The sequence below is a fragment of the Buteo buteo genome, chromosome 10 (assembly GCF_964188355.1).
Source record: "Buteo buteo chromosome 10, bButBut1.hap1.1, whole genome shotgun sequence".
NCBI classification, from domain to species: Eukaryota; Metazoa; Chordata; class Aves; order Accipitriformes; family Accipitridae; genus Buteo; species Buteo buteo.
In genome coordinates, this window is record NC_134180.1 from 19,913,518 (window position 1) to 19,935,022 (window position 21,505).

A 21,505-nucleotide genomic window follows, 5' to 3' on the forward strand; every position below is an offset into this window, starting at 1 on the left:
AGGGCGGGAAGAATGATGTTCTTCTTTGGCCCAGTACCACAGAATCTATTTTATGCATTTTTTCACTGCAATGATACTATGCAGGGGAGGGAAACTTGGTGTAGGTGGGAATTTGGCTGCTCAGTGCCTCTCAGATGAATGAGACTTGGAAGCCTCTCAAGGACAGTGTTATTTTTTCTTCCTTTACAAACTCACTGGAAACACTCAAGGGTATAAAGCTTTTTATGTGTGTTTAAGGGACGGTGCGTTTACTCCAGCGCCTTCCCCCACAGCACCACCTCTTAAGCAGTTTGGGAGACTGTTTGTTTAGCACTCGATAAAAAGAAAAGCTAAACTGGTTACCGCAGGTTAAATTAACATTTATGACCTGTAGTATGAAAAGCTCCACTTTCCTGCTGTGCATGAAGAACGTAAAAGGGATGTCGAGATGCTTAAGTTAACACGCTCGCCGGACGCACCCCAGGAGCTTCTTTTGCAGCGGGTGGAGGGTGTCCGTGAGGCAAAACGTGAGCGCCGTCGACGTTGCCGTACCTGTGCGCTGCCCCACTCCACCTACGAGGGGCCTCCGCCCGGGCCCGGAGAAGGGGCTGCAGCCGCCCCGGGCCGGGCCGGGCCGGGCCGAGCCTGGCGCAGCAGGGCTGCCCGGGCCCAGCGCACCTGCCGCGGCGGGCAGGGGCCGTAGCCGCCCCTGACGGGAGCAGGCCCCGCGGCCCCCCGCCGCCTCCCGCTCGCCCCCTGGCCCTCCCCCGCCGGGCTCAGGTGACGCCGGCCCCGGCGGCTCCCCGGGCCGCTGCGGAGCTTCCTGCTTCCCAGAAGGTGCCGGAGCGACGGCAACAGGAACTGAGAGACGGGGGGAGGAGGCGGTGCCGCTGCTCCGCCGCAGTCGCGGCCCGAGCCGGGGGAGCGGAGCAGCCATGGGCCGCCGCCCGCCGCCGCAGCGCTGAGCCGCCCCCGCCGCCCAAGGCAGAGGGGCCGGCGCTGCCCGCTCGCCCCTGCCGCGCGGGGCGCTTCTCCCCGAGGGGCATTGGAGCAGCCGCCGGGGGCCCGCGATGTGACCATGGACAGCAGGTTCAAGTGAGTGGGGCGAGGGGCCGCGGTGGGGCTGTCAGGCGCGGCGGGCCGAGCTGCCCTCCGCGGCGGGCAGGCAGCGAGTAGGCCTCGCAGCCGCCCCGGCCTGCCGGGCCCGCCAGGCGGCTGGCAGGGAGGGAGGGAGGGAGGGGAGGAGAGGGAGCCCACCCGGCGGGAGCCTGCGAGGGGCCGGGCGCGCCGCGGCCCGCTGAGTGACAGCGGGGCGGGCGGGAGGCAGCGGGGCCGGGAGCGGGTGGCTGCGCGCCGGGCCGGGCCGAGGCGGGACCCGCGGCGCGGGGGGAGCGGGGCGCGCAGAGCGGAGGGGCGGCGCCGCCTGCCCTGCCGTCGCCCTCCCGCAGCTGGGGGGGGGGGGCGCGCTCCTGCAGCCGCCGGCCTCGCCGGGTCAGGGGCGTCGGTGCCGGGGAGCGGCGCCCGACAGGGCGCGGGGGCGGGCGAAGCGGTGCCTGCGCTCTGTCGGCCTGTGGCCGGTGACAGGGGGTCGCGAAATAGTGGCAGCTCGCTCCGGAGGCGCCCACCCGCCGTGGCGGGAGCGCAGCCGCAGCCCGCGGGCCCAGCTGCCTGCCTCGGTCGCCAGAGCGCCCTCAGGCCTGGGCGGTACTGCTGCCTACAGTGACCCTGCCTCCAGCGGCCGGTGGGATAAGGTTTGTGACGCTAAGCTCTCCAGTAACTGCAAACCTTCTTTGTGCCGTTGTGGTGTGGCAGGTGCAAAAGAGACTTTTGGGTGTTTGGAAGCACTGCTATTCAGCCTTACCAATCGGGAGTGGCCACCCGGTCTTGCTGATATTGGAAAGCACCAACGTGTTAAACACGGGTTTCAGGAATTGACAAAAATCTCTGTGTAAATACATGATGAATAAGCAGGCTGCTACTGGGTAGCTGTAAAGGAAACGAGAGACAGTCTGACAATTCTCAGATTAGTTTGACACATTTTTGACACTTCTAAGTGCAGTGGGATGTGAAGAGTAAACTTAGAAGCATTTTTCTGCAAAAGTAGATTTAGAGTGGTATAGTGAAAGGCAGAAGGCAGTGTTACTTCAAAGAGCTTTCTTCATGAGGGTAATTCAGCTAGGAGTTGAGGCAGAAGCCCTCATTCAGTGTTTGTAACACTAACCGATTGATGTTAAAAACCCAGTGTTGCGTGGTCGGGGTTTTAGGAAGAAATGGAAGGGTTAAATGGCCTGAGAATATAAACCCAGCACCTGAGCTAGAGTAACATCATGGGGAGATCTCACTTGTTTTAAAGGAGGGATTTTTGTGGTTCGCTTTTCTAGGTGGCTCAACAAAGCCAAGCCTTATCAGTTTCATTCTGAACCCACTCGCCAGCCGGAGGAACAATGGATGGACTTTAATACCACAGTAAATCTCCAATATCCTGGATTTAGACTGTTGTAACTCAGAGCAGAATTTGATCTCCTACACACAGGATCAGCAGATACAGGATTTTCCCCAACTAAATGCTTTAAAATAGGATGCAAGGAAACATTGTAATATGGGCGGGTTACGTCTCCATAACCTGAATTAGACTATAATTGCATATCTCAGTTGATGGTGCTGAGGTCAGTGGAAGCATGTACTGAATCAGTTAATTTGTGACAGTTGAAATTTTCCCCAGCTCAGCCTTTGGATTGAATTCAAAATTTCCTTTAAAGAAACAACAGTGTGTTAATTTGCTGTGTGCTTTATTTGAAGCATCCTAGAAACCTGGAACCAAGTCTTGGATTTTTTTTTTTTTATTTGCCTAAAACTCCAGCTGCCTTCAGTGGGAGCATTACCCAGGAAGGGAGTTTAAGCATGTGCCTTTTATGTGGTTAAAGAGATAATTGATACGGGTGAGGTTATACGATTTGTTTTTAATATAAATAGCAGTGTGCTTGGTAGGCAGAGGTGGGTGGCATAGTAATGGTATTTAGAACTGTTTTAATAAAAGTTTAGTTTGGGATTAGGTTGAGTGCTAATTGCTATTAGCATATGCAGTTCATTATTACCAGGTGTGTATTTACTGGGGAGGTGAAAGAGGCATTGGCTATCACACAGAGCTGACGGTGATGGTTGCTGCAGATACGGAGGCTCCATCTTGCCGTCTTCCTGGCTAGCTCGGGACTGTGCTATCCCTAGTTATTGCATTAGTATTTTCTCACTCACTGAATCATGTCTGAGATTCAGCCTTTAAAGTCAAAGATCAGTATCTTGTGAAAGAGAAGGCTAAGTGATGCTCAGCCTTATGGCGGTAATCATATGGATTTAAAGGGTAGTGGTTAAATTTGTGCATTAAGATGGAAGTCTAGTGATGGGCAATTCCTATTAAGTAGAAATAAAATGTGCCTTTAGAAAAGGCTGCCCATGACTCCATTAATATGTTTCAGATTGATTGGTAAGGATTTTAGTAGCACTTTTTTCCCAACTGTTAGGCATGGTATGATGGAGTGGCTTAAAAGCTATTTGATGGATAAGGCAGTGACAGTATCATTTAAATAAATCACACAGTTTAGCTTGTTTATCTTCGTTATTCTTAAGGCTGTACAGGGTAATGTGACTTTGGTTCTTCTGTAGAACTAATCTGATTTCTAATTTTATTTTAATGAATTTTTAATTTATTTTAATTTTATTCTGTACAAATAAAATGGAAAAGGTATCACCTGGTAGAAACACTATCTGAAACATATATATGATTAATCAGTTGTGTTTGCTTCTAGGGAAAATCCAGAACGTACCTTTGATTTGGTACTGAAAGTAAAATGTCAAGCATCTGAAGACGAAGGTAATGTACCGTACCTATTGATATTTATTTATAGAAATGAGAGGTGGAAAAAAAAAATAGTTTGCATCTTGATCTAGTGTCGTCTTATGTTTTGAATTGTGGTTGGATTTGGAATGTATTAGAAAGTGACTATGGTTATTTTATTGCCTTTTAAAATCTATTAATGTGTTAATTCATAGTTGTTGTGGGTTTTTATTGTTATATTTTCATTTTGGCTATTGTAAAAATATTTTTGTTCTGAGAGAACTACTTGCAAAGCTTGGACTTGAAATGTATCTTCTACAGTTCTTAAGTGTTAAAATGTTGATTTTTGTATAAGATTTCATTTTAGCAGAACAATTGACTTCTGTCTATCAGTGGAATGTTAATTTTGATTAGTGTGATAGGGAGAAAGTAAGTTCTTTTCTGAACAACAGAGACTTTCTTTCTAGCTCATGTTTGGCAGCTGCTTTGGTTTGATACATGGTACAAACAGCAATGAGTGCCGACTAGAGCTTATATTAGCCATCAATTTCATGTCTCTATAAACACGTGCTAAGAGAGATGTAGTAGTGCAAGGGTTATCTGAGAGAGGCTTTTTTTCCTCTTAGGTAGAAAGAAGATGGGATTTCCAGTGCAGAAATTAAAGTGACCTCTAGAAAGTCCACTGGGGGAGCTTGGTTCATGTTCTCATCCGAGGCTGTTGGCCTTATTAAAACACAGGGAGAGAAGAAGTCTTGTTGGCGTTGTGTTGTAGTCATGTTAGTCTGTGACAGCTGTGTCTTAATCACAACTGTGAAAACGATAAACTACATCTTAAAATTGAATGTATTTCTTCTTCTACTGTGCTAATGGATGCTGTTGCCAGAGTTTACTACTCTAACAAGTTAGAAGCCTGTAGAAATTTATAGACCCAAAGTATTCCTTTTCTTTTTTTTTTTTTTTTTTTAATTTCAGCCATCATGTTTGTCAATGGTGTCATGGGTGCATGCCTGATATGTTTACAAAAAACATTTTTGTTGAAGCTAAACAATTGTAGTTCTGTAGGTCTTTTCCTGAGAATGCCTCGTCATGAGATTGTTCACTTAGTTGTGGAATGACATCTTGGTCCTGGTACAGTCCTTGGGTATTTTCACTTTTTTTTGTGACCAGCCAGCATCCTTTGGTTTATTACCCGTTTTGATTTGCTGTTGGTACAGTCATGGTTTGGGGAATCAGGTGGGCTTTTCTAACTCTCTGGTCATTGTTGTGGTTTGTATCATGGCACATTTTACCTTCTGTTCTCTCCCTTTTGCAGTTTTTACCTTAGTAATTTCATAGATGATGTCTGTGAACCCTGCTTAGCTACTTGACTTCTGATCTGTTCCTCCTTGCATTGTGCATTTAGTCTCTGCCTCCACCTGACATCCCTTCCTGAGGGCCCATTCACATCTTGGCTTAGGCCCAGCTTCAACCTGCAGATTTAATTCCCTTTCTTTCTTTCCCTCCTGAGAGCTAGATTGTTGATAATCCTTTCAGGTCTTTATCTTGAAATCTTGACAAATGTGGTTTTTTTCTTCTGTGATCAGAACATGGACCTATATCCTTTTAATTGCTTTTATGTCTGTTTTGACTTCTGATTTTTTTTTTTTTTGCATCTTTCTGCCTCTGCTGCCATGAGAAACCACTTCTCGTTACCTGCAGCTCTGAATGACAGCCTGTGCCTGAATTCTGGTCATAGTCACTTCCCCTGCCTCCCTTGGTGGGCGTTTCATGCTGTTTGTCAGTTGTCCTCTGTGGAGAGTAGTGTCTTTAAGAAATCTGTGTATCTCCTTGAACTGTGACCCAAGTTAATGTGGAGACTGTATTGTGGGTGCACCCTCTTGTATTCCACTTTTTGCTATAATTCCTTCTATCCTGCGTGGGCTCAGTTGCTGTTTGTCTATGGGGTGGTCAAAGGCAAAAAGGGTGTTTGATGCCGGTAGTGTTGGAGTCTGTGCCGTGTGACTGGTGAGGGGTTTAGGGGTGTTTCAGCTGGTCTGGAGGTTGTATTAATTCTTGCATGAGTCTGGAGATCAGCACAAAAGTGCAGTCCTCTTTTACCAATCAAATTCTGCTGGCTGAATATTCCAGTTACCATCCTGCTGTACTTGGTGACCCATCTGGGATTTGTTTTAATTTCTTTCATATTATATCTAATTCAGATAACAAACTCACTCCAGTGAGGGCTTGACATCATATTTACATCACTGTTCTCATAATACTATATGTATCAGATTAATATATCTGAATGTTAAAGTTATTTAAAGGAAATTCACAAGGGACAAAAGCGTATTGTCTTCGCTGCCACTTTAGAAATGAGGCACAAGGCTTGTCATGCTAAACAGGGAGCTTTCAAGGTTGGCTTATTATAAGGCCGAACAAATTTGACAGTTACCCTGTATTGTAGGTCTTGCCTTTAAATAGATTTTCATGCTAGGATAATCTTTTGAATATATCATACTGGAAAACGTGGTCCATTCACCTGTTTCTTTGCTCATGCTTCTTTCTTTCTTATGAAAGAGATTTGTGTTTAAATAGGGCCTTTCTCCCTCGCATCCCATCTGCTCCTTGTACTTGGTCCTGAAGCTATGTCAGGGCTGAATTTGTGACATCACTGTCACCAGTGTTGCTGTGGAAATATCACAGCCACAAAATTATGATCTCCCTGCATGAGTGAGCAGCAGGAGAAGCCCACTTAGGAAGACCTTAATGTGACCCATGTATCTTTAAGCTTTTTCTTTTCAAGCTTTGCTGTAGTGTGCATTCTTTTGTATTTTAATTTCCCTGTGCCAGCGTGTAACTGTTCTAACAAATAAAAATTGCGGTAGCCCTACTGCATGTGTAGCTATTAATAAGATGATATTTTTATGAGGATGCTATATGTCTGTAACAATATGACATGGTGAAGAATTTTGCTGTTAAAATTACTATGCTTTTGGAAAAGTATTTTTAGATAACTTCTTAATTATAGCATAACTCTGAAGGAATGTTAATTTTTTGGATCTGACAATGTCCTAGGGCTCTCCGAGCTATAAAGGATCATACATACATGAAATGCAGCAAGGTTTATATGTATTATGAAATTTGTTCTTAAATTATTCCACTAATTATTTCCAACATTGTTTTCTACTCAATGTAAACACCTAAGAGGTTTCATGTAGGTTAATGTAAATTTATCACTTCACGTATGGTAGGTAGCTCCTGAATTGGTTACAGGCCCAGTTGTGCTAGCATGTCTTTAGTTATAGCTGGATCAAAATTATGTTTTCCCGTTGGATACCTGTTTTTGTGATTTGAGAGTAGCTTGCATACTTGAATATTTATTTCTTAATACTGTGTTCTTGACTGAGTAGATCATCCTTTTGGGCTGCTCTCTCTCTCTCCGTTTTAAACTACAGGAGTGCACAATAGCATTGCTAGAATAGTGATCTTCTAACCCTTTTCTCATTTTTGGGGCAGGAGAGAAAAAAGGGTACTCTTTATGTAAATATTCTTATAATTGAGCACTTCATTGAACTAATAGCATGAATTGTAACATTTTTTGCTGTTGCTGACAAGCTTTGTTTATTCTTCACTTGGGTTATGTTAAAAAAATAATCTGTTAATTAGAGGGCTTAATGCCTACTCTTGGCACAAAACAGGATACGGTTCCCTCAACAATTTAGAATATATTGCTTACTGTATTTTCAGAGTAAATGATGCTTTTGATATTATACTACACCTAAGATGTTACCTTGAAAGTTGCATTTCAGCTGTATTTAATTAGACAGTCGAGACATACATTCCAAGGAGAAGAAAAAACCCTTTAGGACCAAAATCAGATTGTAGCCCATGTCATAACTTCCAGTCCTTTCCAGTATGGTAAACAGCAATTAACATGATATGTTGAAACATAGTAACTAGTTAGTGTGACAGCTTTTGCTTGGGAAAATTCATAACCTGATTCTCGCAAAACTTTGAGGTGAATTAACTTCTGTTCACCAGAGTTTGCTAAGTGACTGGGAGATGAGTGCTAAGCTATTCTAACAGCCCAATATTTGTTAATTGTGGATTTGGCTTGCAGTGTCCATAGTATGTTGTAGCAAAAAGTTTTACATTGCCTTCCAGGCAGTTGCAGATTTTTATAATTCTTTCCTGTGTCACTCCTTAATGAACAAGGAATCAAAAGAAATAGCAAAAACGTGTGCCCATTTTAACATTGTCAGCTGGCCTTCTGTATTAAATTTCACTTACAGACCCAGAGGACAACTTGATAACATATATTAATATTATCAAAACTGTTGTATTATTTTAAGGAGGAGCATTGCTCTTTAGCTTTAGGGTAAAAAGATACAAGTTTTTTTGCGCTTTGGGCTGAATCACCCTTTCTAGGCATCAGGAGTAATGCAGTGTTACAGTTGTCCTGAGTGCATAGTCTTACATAAGGCAATTACTTCAAGATTGTATGGCAGCTGCACCTACAGCAACTTTACTCTTCTCCTGGCACTCTCATCTCTTGAAAGTTATACTGCACCTGGCACTGTAAGATATGCTTGAGCCTAGAAATTGGCTAACTAAAGCAGTCAGCATATTTTTTGTTTTTTTTTTTTTCCTTCTTCCTTTTTCTTTTTTCTATCCAGGTCCTTCCATCATGAAAAGTAAACTGAATTTCTGGAAAGCTGATGTTTCTGAACTCTTCCACAGGACATGTCAAAAATAATAGTGCCAGTGTAATCTTTGTGAAAAGTGTGTGTTCATCTATGTATCCATGCATACACAAATGTACACAATATGTGCATACACACATACATGTCTGAACTTTAGATTTTAGTTAAATGTACAAAGATAAAGTTGGTAATTGAACTCATTCTATAAACTGTACATCCTATATTGATTTTATTAAAACTGGATTGCAGGGGCCAGACACAAAAGGCAATGCAAATATAGTAGCTAGCAGTAGAAAGGCAATGTCCAACAACTTCTGTGAACATAAGATCTTCAGCATTTCTGTCCATGGTTTCCCAAGAAGAAGACAACTCAGACTGGTTTTGGTTTGTGTGGTTAAGAGAGTGCTGTTAGCTACACCTTCATTTCTTTGGTTGCAGCACATATGAAAAGCAACAAAAAGGCTTCATGGAGTGTGCAGATAGATCCAGGAAATTCAGCCACTGAATGTGGTGGTTTGGGTCTAGGACTGCTTTAGGTCCTGACTGTTCAAGTTTTACTTGAAAACCCCTTTGAAATAGCCGTTCATTTTCTGTTTAAGCAAAGAATAATTGTTTGAACAAGGCTTGAAATTTGATTGCTTTGTCTCTATTTACTTTTTAAATGCTAGGAAGCCTTCTATAGCTCTAGGGCTAAATGCATGATTTTCAGAGAAGGTGTTTAATAGGTTGTGTTGAATTGCATAAACAACTCCTGTAGTTTATCTTACCTGTGCCAGAACCAGAACGATAATAAATCTTAGTGATTTATTATTTAATGTTGCATGATCTCTGAATTATTTTTCTTTAAAGGGTGGTCTTTTCATTAAATTTTCAAGGAAAAGCCATGAAAACCAGTTTAATTGTGTGTTGGTAGAGTTAAGAACTATATGAACTAAGTCCAGGAATTAGATCAGAAATGCAGAATTCTTTGTATGAGGATTCATTGTGACCTGTAAGGTACTAATAAGGTATGTAGTTCCAGGAAGGTCCTAGTTCTGAAAAAAACATTTGATGCAGTTGGTAGTTCTGTCCGTGGGTAATGTGCCTAGCTTTGGTAGGGTTTTGATTAAGAGTCTTCCAAAGCTGCTTTCAGGATTGTGGTCAGAGCAAGCACTATTTTTTTTTTTTTTTTTTTTTTCCTCTTCACTGCAAAGAGCTGTTTATGAACCACAGACTCTGAGCCTGTGGGTGTAACGTGCTGATCAGATAACTCTTTTCCTCTGCTGTACTTTTTTTTTGCAGAGCATCACTTGAATCTGATTAAAAAGATAATTCTTTCAATGTAATACATGAAGAAGTCTGCAGGATTTTTTTTTAAGAGCAATGAAAACTTTTGATATAATCTGTATACTGCCAACATTTTTCACTGTTGGTTTTAACTGGAAGGATACTGAATAAGTATTGGTCTACAGAAGTTAGGTTTCTCTAACTTTTTAAAGCATGCTGTGTTCTTCAGGTGACTATGAAGAGCAGCTATATATTGCTATGAACTAGATAAGCTTTCTTATTTATTTGTAGATTCTCATGTTTATTTGTAGATTTTTAGTCTCAAGTACTGTGTGACCGTACTAGAATTTATTTGACACCAATAAAAAGTTAAAGATGCTTTTTCAGTTTGTACAATGCCATTTTAGGACATGGGCTATCTAGTTATAGTCTTAGATGCTGTTTTTGTATATAAAAAAAATGAAGCTTTCTTACCATACTGCTCTGAAGTTTCATTAAGTCTAACACCCCACCACCCCAACTCATTAACTCATATGTTGTTATTTAGGTTATTGCTACTTCCCCGTAATGGTTTCTTGTTTTTCCGATTGAAATTTTCAAATGGTGATACCTAAAAAACTTGAAAGCGGACATTTAAGCTAGTCTGGTTTCTCTACAGGATTATTGATTGATTAGGAGTGGGATATTTCACAGTCCTTTGTTGAGGATTATATAAATGTTTTGAGGGCAAAAGCAGGTAGTGCCTCAGATTGTGCATCACTTTCATCGTTTTTGACAAAACCAAGGAATATAAGCCAGAGTTTGGCTGAAGCTCTCTTGTGTATGAGCACCAAGCATACCTGTAAGTCCTTCATAAATTATAATCTTTTGTGTAACTTTAAACCCTCCAGTTGTATCTAAATGAATGTTTTCATTATATTCAAATTTCTTTCATTTAATTGGGAAGCTCCTCAGGGTATGAACAATGTCTTCTGTGTGTTTGGGCTGTCACTAGCAAAGAGTGGGTGTTGGACAATTATGAACAGCAAAAACAATTAAGGCAACTATAATTTTGCATCTAAGATTGGCGTTTTGATGCTTTTTACCTTTTTCTTTCATTCTCCGGAGACTGAGAAATGGAGGGTAGTCACTCCAGCTTTCAGCTTTTCTTAACATGCAAAAATATGGAGAAAAATGTTGCTGCTTTTCAGTGCCTCATTGCCTACAGATTTTTTTTTTTTTCACCAACCTACAAAGATTCTTGGATGTATGTGTAATTTGGAGGTGGGTGCAGATATGTGTGTGTAGGAGGGGGAAGGGTGAGAGCTGCTGGAGAAATAGGTCAAGGAAGCCCTTTCTCCTGTCTCCCCTGCATTCTTCACGGGGGAGAAGAGACCTCGTTGGGGAGGGATGACCCTACTCCCCAGCAGTCAAAGGACAGTTCTGGGAGGAGTGGCAAGGTCTGCTCTACTCCAGAGATTCCAGCTGTAGTAATGTGGGGGCAGGCGCTGTGGTATCAATGCTGGTAGAGATGAATTAGTCCCCTGCAGGCATTTGCCCGACTGTGCCATTTTTTCATGTAATGCCATATGCCACTTTCAGCAGTGTGATGGGGTTTTGGGCAGTGAAATTAAAAGGGAAGAACTTGATGAATTAACTAATACAAATATTAACTTGGTATAAAAAGAGTTTTGTGTAAAATTCAGTAGAATGAACATACTAGTATTAATATAACTAAATATAAGCCAAAACCAGTAACCTGCATCGTGTAATGTTGTCAGTCAGTATGAAAGTTGATGCTCCTGTGCATTTTTCAAATTTAATTTTAGTTTTGTTTTACTTAACTATTTGAGACTGCTGTCTGGGGGATAGTTTGCGGGCTTTTAAATTGTTTGCATTCAGAAGTGTTAAGAGTTTGCATATTTTTCTAAGCTAATGTCAGCATGCTTCTGCCCTCCCACACACTGAACAGTCCATCTTACACAGAGGTTTATCGTTCTTTAAGGAGATATGTTATGCTGCTAGCTCTCTTCATATATAGATTAATGGCTTGTCTTTCATGTGTGGAGGATTTAAAATCTGCTTAAAAAGATTTGAAAACTAGTTAAACTTTCAAGATTTAAAATGCTTTTTGCAAAGCCATAAGACACTTCTCTCTTTAGCACTGACTTGAGGAAGCTGAAGTGTAGGGTTTCCTGTCTGGTTCACAGAAATAGTCTTTTTAATTCTTTTTCCTTTGCCACTGGTGATATTATCTGGGGATGCAGATACATGCAGATGCATTTGCTCATCATATAACTGCTGGGATAGATACTTCTGTTTGTAAATAAAATAAAACATGATCAGGGCTACAAAGGGAAGAGTTATATAACTGTTCACGAAGGGCTTAAAAACCCCTGAAGCCAAAATAAGTTTTCCCAGTAAAGTGTTATTGTTATTCCTTGAAATAATTTTGTGTAGTAAGAGCAATTTGAGCATAACACCTCTTTGCAACTAATGTGTTAAGAATCTGTATTTTTCGTGGTAGGCTCATTTGTGATAACTCCAAGATCCAGGTAAAAACATGGTATTTACAGGCACATACTTAGGACAGAAGATTCTACATGACTGACAAATAAAGTACTAAAATGCTGAAAACCTTAACTTCATATATTTGCCTTTGACGTTTTTCCATGTATCTTGGAACTGTAGCTCTATGTTTAGAACTGCATAATTTGGGTGGACAAAGACTTATTATATTTTGTGATTCTGGCTTAGGAGAAAAGATTAAAACTTAATATTGAACTTTATATGGAAAAGAGAAGAGAAAAAGCAGAAATGGTGAGAGAAAAGAGGCCTGAACAAGATTTTGGGTGTGGTATCTGCGCTTCCTGAGCTGGGAAAGCCAAGGCAGCAGTTTACAGTCATACTGTCTTCCTTTGCAAAATTCTTAATCCTCGTTTGGAAGGTACTGGCCAAGTATTAAATCCTTAATTAGAAATAAGGCTTGAACAACGCCCTTAGATTACGTTTCCTAGAGTTTGAATCGGGATCTGGTTTCTTTACATGTTTGAGTGGGTATTCAGTAGTAGATTAAAACCTAGCTAAAATTACAAACTTGTGTCTGAAAAGAGCGTATTAGTTAGGGTTTCTGTGTTTACTTTGGGACGTATTTTACAAATTTTCTTAGTTAATGCCAAGTTTTAGTCATCATAGAGGCATAATCGTCATAACAAAGGTATTTTGCCATAGCTGGTTTACCATTGCATTTTTCCTTAAACTCAGAATGGGAAGGAGTGACACAAAGAATGGTTAATACTTCTGCTTACCTCCTAATAGAGAACAAGAAATTCCTATTCATCTGACTTCAGATGCTGTTCACATCAAGGATTTTATTTGTTGTACTAGTTGAGCCTGTTTTAGAACACATCTAAATATTGTAAAGTTATGGTGTCATTGTGTAGACTCAGTCAAATGTTTGCTTTTGGGAGGAGGCAGTTCTTTTACTCTGTTACAGGACAAGCTAAATGCAAAAATCTGATGTCTTTCTACATAAATACTGGGTGCTAAATGTTGATTTTAACTTAACTTGTGTTTAACACTTAACACTCTTGTGTTGCAAGAGTTGCACTTGACACAGAGAAGCTGATGCTGTGCCTTATAGCTGTTATCAGCACATTTCCCTCAGAAATTGCAAAGGAGAGCTTAACATTTTAAGGCAGCCATTTCCAGGAATGGAGTTGCATTATTGAAGAATATTGATAAATTTTATATCCTCAGGTTAAAATGCAATATAAAAGGGCAAATGTAAAAGAGTGTTATGTGTTACAGTGAATGTGTTTATGTTCTGTTTAAATGCAAAATAAGAAAAAGTAGCAGCATAGAGGTAGAAAAAAAGGATTGCATGACAGTTGTAAACTTGCTTGGAGGTCTGTAATGAGTTTGAAATAATGGAGTGAAACTAGGGTGACTTTAGAGTGACAAGAGGGAAACAGTTATTGTAACTTAGTCTTGCTAGCAAGAGCTGATCACTCATGCATCCTCTTCCTATCCTTTGGAGGTCATTTGGCTCCTAAACTGTGTGTGTTTGCTGTTTGTTTGTGTTTTACTTCAAATAGCTAGCACTGCTAAAAGCAGCATGTGAGGTAAGCATCCTTCCTGCTTCTGGTGGCACCTGGCAGGCTTGCTCTGTGGGTACGCTCGGCATTCATCTGGTGGGGCTGCTTCTGGAGCTGACAGGAAATGTTTCTCACCCAGGTCAGATAAGGAGGAACTGGTGGGATTTTCATGACATGCAGTGTAGCACAGGCTGTTGTTTTGTCTCTGAGCATGAATTTGAAGTTTTTTTGGTTTGTTAAAATAAATGTGTTGCTAGTTCAGGAAACTGAAAAAAACTAGGGATGTCCTTACTGTCTCCTGCCATCTTCCTGATGGCTTTTGGGCTTCTAGGGTAATCTCAGAGTGTTGGAGTTGTGTTGGGGTTATGTTAAACTCCTGGCCTTTTTTTGAGGAAATGTGTTCAATAACTTTGCTGGTGCCTTCCAGTTTTCTGTTCATATAGTAAAAGTTAGCTCTTGAGGAAAAAACCGAAATACTGAAAGTTAGATCCCTGTCACCCATGGTCACTTTAAGGTATTGCACACTTGGAGATAGATTAAATTTTCATTTTGTCTAAACAAAATTCTGTTTAAAGAGCACAATTACACTAGATTGGTATCATGCAGTAATTCATAGAACTGAAAATAGTTAATGGTATAGTGATGCAACATGGGAAATTCTGAAAAACTTTGTGTCCAGGAAAGAGTTTTGCTGGTGTTCATATTGTAGGTATCTTCTCCCTGCTAAGAATATTATGAGATAAAAAAGGACTTTAGTTCCCTAGTGGCAGAAGAACTGCTTACTTCTTTAGGTGAAACTAATGAACTTTTCCTGTCGTGTCACAGGTAGCTGTGATGACAGTGATTGTGTGCCAGGACAGGTAAAGCTTTCTTGACACTGGAAGCTGAGTTAGGTGAGGTTCTGAGCGTTCAGTTGCCGTTTCAATCAGGCGTTTTTAATTGGTGCATCTGACTGAACCCATTTTAGTTTCTGGGAATGGACATGTCCCATGCATTGTAAGTACATGTTTACATCTGCTTTTACCTGGGGTCAGAGCCCTGTAGCATCTTGCAAGGTCTCATCTAAAAATGCTTATACAAGTGTCAGTCAGGGAAAAAAAAGGCAGATCAAACTAGCATGTGTAATTAGTAAGCAAGCAATTTAAAAAGAGAATTCTCTTTCTCGGTCTTGATATAATATGCTGTATTTTACAAAGAATAAATTGAAATGTGTTCTTTTGCATTCTGGTTGTGATGTTAGAAATCCATGCTATGGAACTGCATGACAAAAAAAAAAAAAAGCTTGAGATAACCACCTCTAAAGTGCCTGGCTGAAAACATTTTTCACTGGCAATAAAAAACATAAAAAATTAAAGATTGCCTTAAATTCTCTGGCAACTAGTGATGGTGGCTATTGTCTTTTTAGATAAAAAATTTTGTATGACATTGCTGGATGCTGACAGATCTAGCAAACTACTTTGTCATTGAGAGTACTTGTCAGGCCTCACAATCCTTGGAGGGAATTTGCATTGTGTTTTCAACAGTGAACAAAACAGAAATCCTTTCAGCTCCTATTGTTGGGGAAAATGATGAAGGACAGGATAAACCAGATCAAACAATAACAAAAATAAATTAAACTACCCGAACTTTCAGTAGAAGTGAAATAGGATAAAGGTTGGAAATAGAAAGGTAGGTGAATTGGTGTTGGCTGTGGACAGCAGAGCTCTCAAACCCAGTAAATCCATGAGGATGGGCAAAGCCCAAGCACTTGCTCTGTAAGTGGCTGGGGAACACCACCTTGGTCGCTCATACATGATCTGCTTTGTGCATTTTAAATAGATGAGAAAGATCTGAAACTGCAGCACACTTTGAAGCTCTAGAAAGAGTAATAGTACTTTGCTTCCAGCCCTAAATTACCTCAGTTCAATCTGTAGGCTTGCCTGACTCTCCTAACATGGGACTGAAGGTATCTCAACTCTGAAATGCTCTTTTCTCTGTGTTTCCCAGAAAACTTCTTGGTAACAGAATTTGCTTTCACAGAACTCATCTGTATGGCTTCTCCTGCCTGGGTGTTTTGGTTGGTGATTCTTTCTATGATTGCTTGACTCTCGTAAACTGAAAAATACTCTGTGTGGTAGTCTGTGTGAAAACGAAGATATATTGTTATAAGACGTTCTCTGCAAGAGGAGTACCCAGTACAACTTCTAGCTTTCTGGTGAACAGTGGCTGCACTTCATACACTTTCTGAGTTTTAAAATGCTTAATAGCCCATCTAAAGGCAGACAGAAGTATTCAGGATAAAAATTTGGCTGTGTGTGCAGTCACTTCAGTAAGTTGTGGCCTGGGATTGCAGAATGATCTGTGCACTCACCAGTTAACATAGTCATTTACTAGAGGCTCTGAAATGAATTCAACTTAGGACAGTTGCAGAGGCACTGATTACGGTTGTATTGTAACTTGGTTTTAGAGTCAATCTGTGTAAAGTAAATATATACCCTTAGTATATGCAGTTCTTCTGGATTCCTGCTGGGATCATAACTGGGCTGTGTATGGAGCCAAATCAGAATTGTTCACATTGTGTCTTAAAAAAATAATGGGACTTTATAATCTGGTAAAAGTGCATTGTTTGCTTCCTGTTTCATCATGTACACTCCTCCTTATATTTTAATATAACAGGGAAACTTGATACTGACATATGCTACTGGGGTACTTCTGCTACCGGAGTTCTGCTCCTGTGTATTTTAACACTAGAAATTATTTGTCTAAGCATGACCAGTATGTTTTGATTGTCAGCACATCCTGAAATATTCATCTTTCAGTGAGTCTTGCTAGGACAGAAAGTGCCAGAACAGCATAAACAATAGTTGCAAACAAAGTGGTGTTTCGAAGTGCTTTGTATGCAATGGCACCAAAGTGATTTTGGTGTGGTTTGGTTTTTTTAACCTGTATTTAGTTAATGTTGCTTTGGATATGTAGAACAGTATATATTACTTGGCATAGCAGTTAATATAGTAGCTTTGTGCTTGTGGGTCAGAACACAATGCAAATCGTTAAACAGATACAAATTGCCTAATCTGAGATAAATGTTGAAACAGTTAAGTGTTACAGAAAGTGAGAAAGTGCCTTTCTTTTGATTGATGTTGCAGAACCTCAATTTTTTCAAGTCCCAGCAGTATATATTCAATTAATCTATGTCACAGGAATATTAGAAGTCATGTCATGTATGTAAAACAAAAAGAAATGATAGTGTATGTTGTGTGTTATCTTAAATTAATATTCCTGTAACAGAGCACTACTGATCCATTACAAGAAAATAATACACCTTAGAAACCAAAGAAACAGCATTTGAAATATAAATTGACAGTTCTAAAGTTTAATTACCCCTTCACATTCATACTTTGTTCACCAGCATTTCTGGAGGATTTTGTTTAACGCTACAGTGTATCAACTAGACATACTGGAATGATGCAAGTATTGCAAATATGCAGGGTTAGGCAGAGAGCCAGATTTTATTCTCAGATCTACTTTGAACACCAATGGCTGAGAGAGATGAATTTGAAGCAAATGTTTTCAACTTCATTAGGTTCTTCTTAAGAAAATGTTTATTATATAGGAGCGATGGAAAATGGTGGTTTGTTGAGATATGCTAATTGACTCCTCAAATGTGAAATTCTCAGACATCATAATTTTTAATTTTCTTTAAATACAATATGTGAGCAGTAAAACAAGAATGCTCTTTCGTATGTTGAAGTGTTAGAAGTTATGGGCATTGATAGAATGCACAGGTGTGTGGATAAAATCTGCTTTATGTATGATGAATTGCAGTCCTTCCCTCTAGAAATGCCTGTGCCCAGAAAGCTGATCACGTACACCAAATATATGGTGGTACAAAACACAGTATCATACAAAGTACCAACCAAGTCTGATTTTGAATGGTAGTAAGTCAACAAAGAAAAGCATTTTATAAACAGTTCATGAAATATCTTCCTAACTTGTGGCTAGATGGCTCAGTAGTTATTAATAGGATACAAAATCTTTCAGCTCTGGAATATGTTTACAGAGCTAGCTCTGATTTTTTTTTTTCTTCTTTTCTTTTGAGTGTCCTGTTACTGTCTATGCTTTCTCCTTTGCTTGTGTGATGTTTATGTTTCCATTTGACTTAGCAGCACTGAGGGAAAAGGATGACACTCCCACCTGCCACCCCCCACCCCCCCCCCCCGCTGCCCCATCCTAAGGGCCAGACACAATCCCTCTTGGACTTTGCTGTTGCTGAGCTTCAGCCAAACTGGGCAAAAAAAAAAAATGGTTCTACAAAGGCAAAACACATACTCTCTGTTAGCAGGAAGTGCAAGCACCAGTCACCCCCAAAGAGGAGTGAAGAAAGCCAGGATCATGTTGCTGAAAGCCCAAGTGATGCATTACTGTGAGCCACATCAATGAGCTTTACTGCTAATAAGCATCCGTTAGGCAAGTTCTGCAAAAAAAGCCAAGTCTTTGAATAGCATTTTCCAGGAAATAGATGCTTCAAGTTTGAAATGAATGACTAATACTGAGCACAGTGCATTTCTTGGTAGCAGTTTTCTGGCACTAGTCGTAAGTGTTACTGTCTTCTGTTCTACAACCTGTCTTTCCACAGGCAGCTAGGTGAAAGCAAAAGCTGTCTTGGTTACTGCATGGCTGTACAGAAAGTGTGTTAGTGTAACTGAAGTAATAGTGAGGGGATGAGCGCTCCTGAAGCTGCCACGAAGAAAAGGGCATATATATATATGCTCGTTCTTATTGCTGGAAATCAAGATATAAGTGCACTATAGATAAATTACATAGTTTTCCTAAGTGTTAGCTTTTCCTGTCCCTGAAGTAAGCATTTTTTTTTTGAAATATCATTTTTATAATATCAGAAAATGGCCTAAGTTTGTTTGTTTTTGTTCATTGGTGACTAAACCTTAAATAGCAATGTATTTGGCAGTAGTTAAAGCCCCTTTCCCGAGCTCCCCTTCAAGCAGGAGCCAGTGGGGGTGAAGTCTATGGTTAAACAACACTTTGACCTCAAATAATCTGAGTTTGGTGGGTAAAACAGCAGAGAAAATTTACTGTATAACCTTCTAAACATATTTAAGCAGTAGAAAACCTTAAAAAAAAAAAGGCAGAAAAAGCGCCTCTTTATAAGCTATTCTGTCATGAAATATGAGGAGACTGTGATAGTGACCTCCTTGAAGTGCTGTAATATCTACTGTTGAAAAGATTAAACAAGACTATGTATTGTTACTACCTTTGCACCACAGCAGCACTTCAGCTGCAAATCTGTGTGAAAGTTATAACTTCTTGCTGGCCTGTAACTTCAAAAAGAAAATTTTTCTAGGCTTTATTCAAGTAGGAAATTTACCAAAAGCTTCATTAAAACATTGTTAATGTTGCCCAATGCAACAACACATTTGCAAGACGTTGTTTGAAGATACTAATTACCCAGGGAAATCAGTAAATTAATAGTTTAAAAACTACATGCCGTTTTACCCTTAGCTCATCAAACATATCCTTAGTTACTTACTTACTGCCTTGTCACTCTTCAAGGAATAGCAGTTGCAAGACTGGTACCCACTCTGCTTTCTGTTTTTACTGTTAGGGGCTTGGATGCCTTGCCAAGAGAGAGGTGCGATTTGGTGCCTCTTTCTTTTGATCCCCTTTGCAGCAGAGGAAGCTGAAAGGATGCCTGTCACCTTGTACTACAGTCCCAGTGTTGCTTTGCTTCTCTAAACTTGTCCTGCGTAAGAAAGCTGGCCAAGCAAAACTAGTAGGTTTCTATGACTGTTAATCGGCGAATGGCTCCCCGTGGCATATGGAGAGCAGCTAGGAAATGTGGGAAGAAAATCCAATGAGCAATGACTGATTTAAGAGAGGGAGCAGCTTATGATGGTGCTGGTGTGTAGCATCACTCTTCATGTCTTTGTTTTAACAGGGGAGAATATTGCTGAACTCTGTTCTCAGAGTGCAAGGTACCACACAGGTGTGTTACAATTAAGGTAACAGAGTTTATTTGGTTTCTTTCTTTTTATTCAATAAAAACTAGGTTAATGTGCAGAGAATAGTGAAGTACACTATGAAGTCTTGTTAGGCTGAAACTTTTGCCATGTGTTTTTAGCATTTCAGAGCATCTGATAATTGCTTCTGTTAATACCAGATCAGTATTGCTTTCTATGTAAAACACAGGATTTAAAAATAGATCAATATTTCAAAGAACTATAAAAATAGATGAATTGGGTATGCTTTGTTTTTGTTATCAAAGCCTTCCTGTATACTTAGCAGAGAAATAACAAACCCTGAAGTGCAGTTTTTTTCTTTTTTTTTAAACTGCTGTAGAGTTTCATTCCAAAAGCAAAACAAATAAGTGATGTATTCACTTACCCTTTATTAGAACCTTTTTGGGGGAAAAAATGAACAGTTTGTAGTCAGAATTTTATTAAGTAATTTTCAAATATTACTGGAGGATTATATTCAGTAACCTTTTTCTTTTTAAATTTAGCTGCAGGGCTTTATGGTACTTGAAATAAGTCATAGGTTGTACCACGGCTTATAAACTTATCCCTTTGCACGTGTAGAACGATAACCCCCATTTTTTAAAGCAGTTTTAGTAACTGACTATTGAGATTAAGATGATTAAAGAGCCCAAAAGCGAAGGTAGAGGAGTAATTCTGTATATCTGTCAGTATTACAAAGGGTTTTAGATGTACATTTGTGTGTAGTTTACTTTCTTACATGTGGTGCTTCTAGGATGGTGCCTATTCCATAATTGTTTAGATGTTAATTTGATTATCTGTAGATCAGGAATGAAAAACAATTTAGGTAATTTTGTCTCTAAGTATGAGAAAGAACAAGATAGTAAACAATAGCACATAGATGAAGAAGAGGACAAAGTACGTCAACCAAGTCATCTGTGCAGGGTGATTTTTAGATACGTGTTTTGTGTGTTTGGTATAACTGTCTGTAAAATAAATTTTTCTTAGCACATCAGAAATAAGATCTCAGTATCTTGCTCAGTAACTTAATGAAGTATCCCCCTTATCATAGTGCAGTTGGTTCCTTGTTTTGCTGTCTTCTCATTTTTGATTTTAATTTTGGGTGCAAGTGTATGTGGGAGGAAGTTGTGACAGGCTTTTTGTTAAGGAGATGCTCTGTAATTTGAAGAACAGCAATGTATTCTTAAATTAGACTTCTGTGTTTGAAAATTTATCTTTCAGCAGTTCTGTGCAAAAGAAAGATGTTGCTTCTCATCGTCAGGACAAGTAAAGATTCTGGGTTTTTTTCATTGCAGATGAATTATCTGTGTGTTCCTTGTTTAATGCATACATGATCTCCATGTGAAGGCATGTGCCCATTTTGCATAGCTGTTAAAACAGCGGTTAATAAAACCAGCTGAAGTTAGCCACAGCAGGTGTTGCAATTCAGTGCTTTGGTGATACTGGCCAGTGTGACCTGAATCTGGCTGAATTATCCCAAAAATTTCTTCTGAGGTGTGCTAAACTCTGCTTTCCAGATCTGGCTGTTTCAGATAGGTCTGAAGTTGCTGCAAGGAGCTCAGCATGCAGTCTTTGAAAACAAGGCTGCCTGCTTGGAACAAAACACCTGAACCCCCAGTGTAAAATACAGATCCTTTCCTGCACTGGTTGCAGCTTCTTTCCTGTGTGGATCCAAAACTA

General features: G+C 40.1%; 1 protein-coding gene across 6 annotated transcripts in view; it reads left to right on the plus strand.

Annotated features, from left to right (window-relative positions):
• The first annotated feature begins 836 nt into the window (after window positions 1-836).
• DENND1B (DENN domain containing 1B) overlaps window positions 837-21,505 on the plus strand; it is a 171,023-nt gene continuing 150,354 nt past the window's right edge. For all 6 annotated transcript variants that reach the window (XR_012652030.1, XR_012652031.1, XM_075038880.1 and 3 more), the window contains exons 1-2: window positions 837-1,074; window positions 3,783-3,847. Coding sequence is in view for 4 of the 6 variants with exons in the window: in XM_075038880.1 (XP_074894981.1) it covers window positions 1,058-1,074; window positions 3,783-3,847 (82 nt within the window). In the remaining 2 variants the exon portion in view is untranslated. The remainder of the gene's footprint in view (window positions 1,075-3,782; window positions 3,848-21,505) is intronic.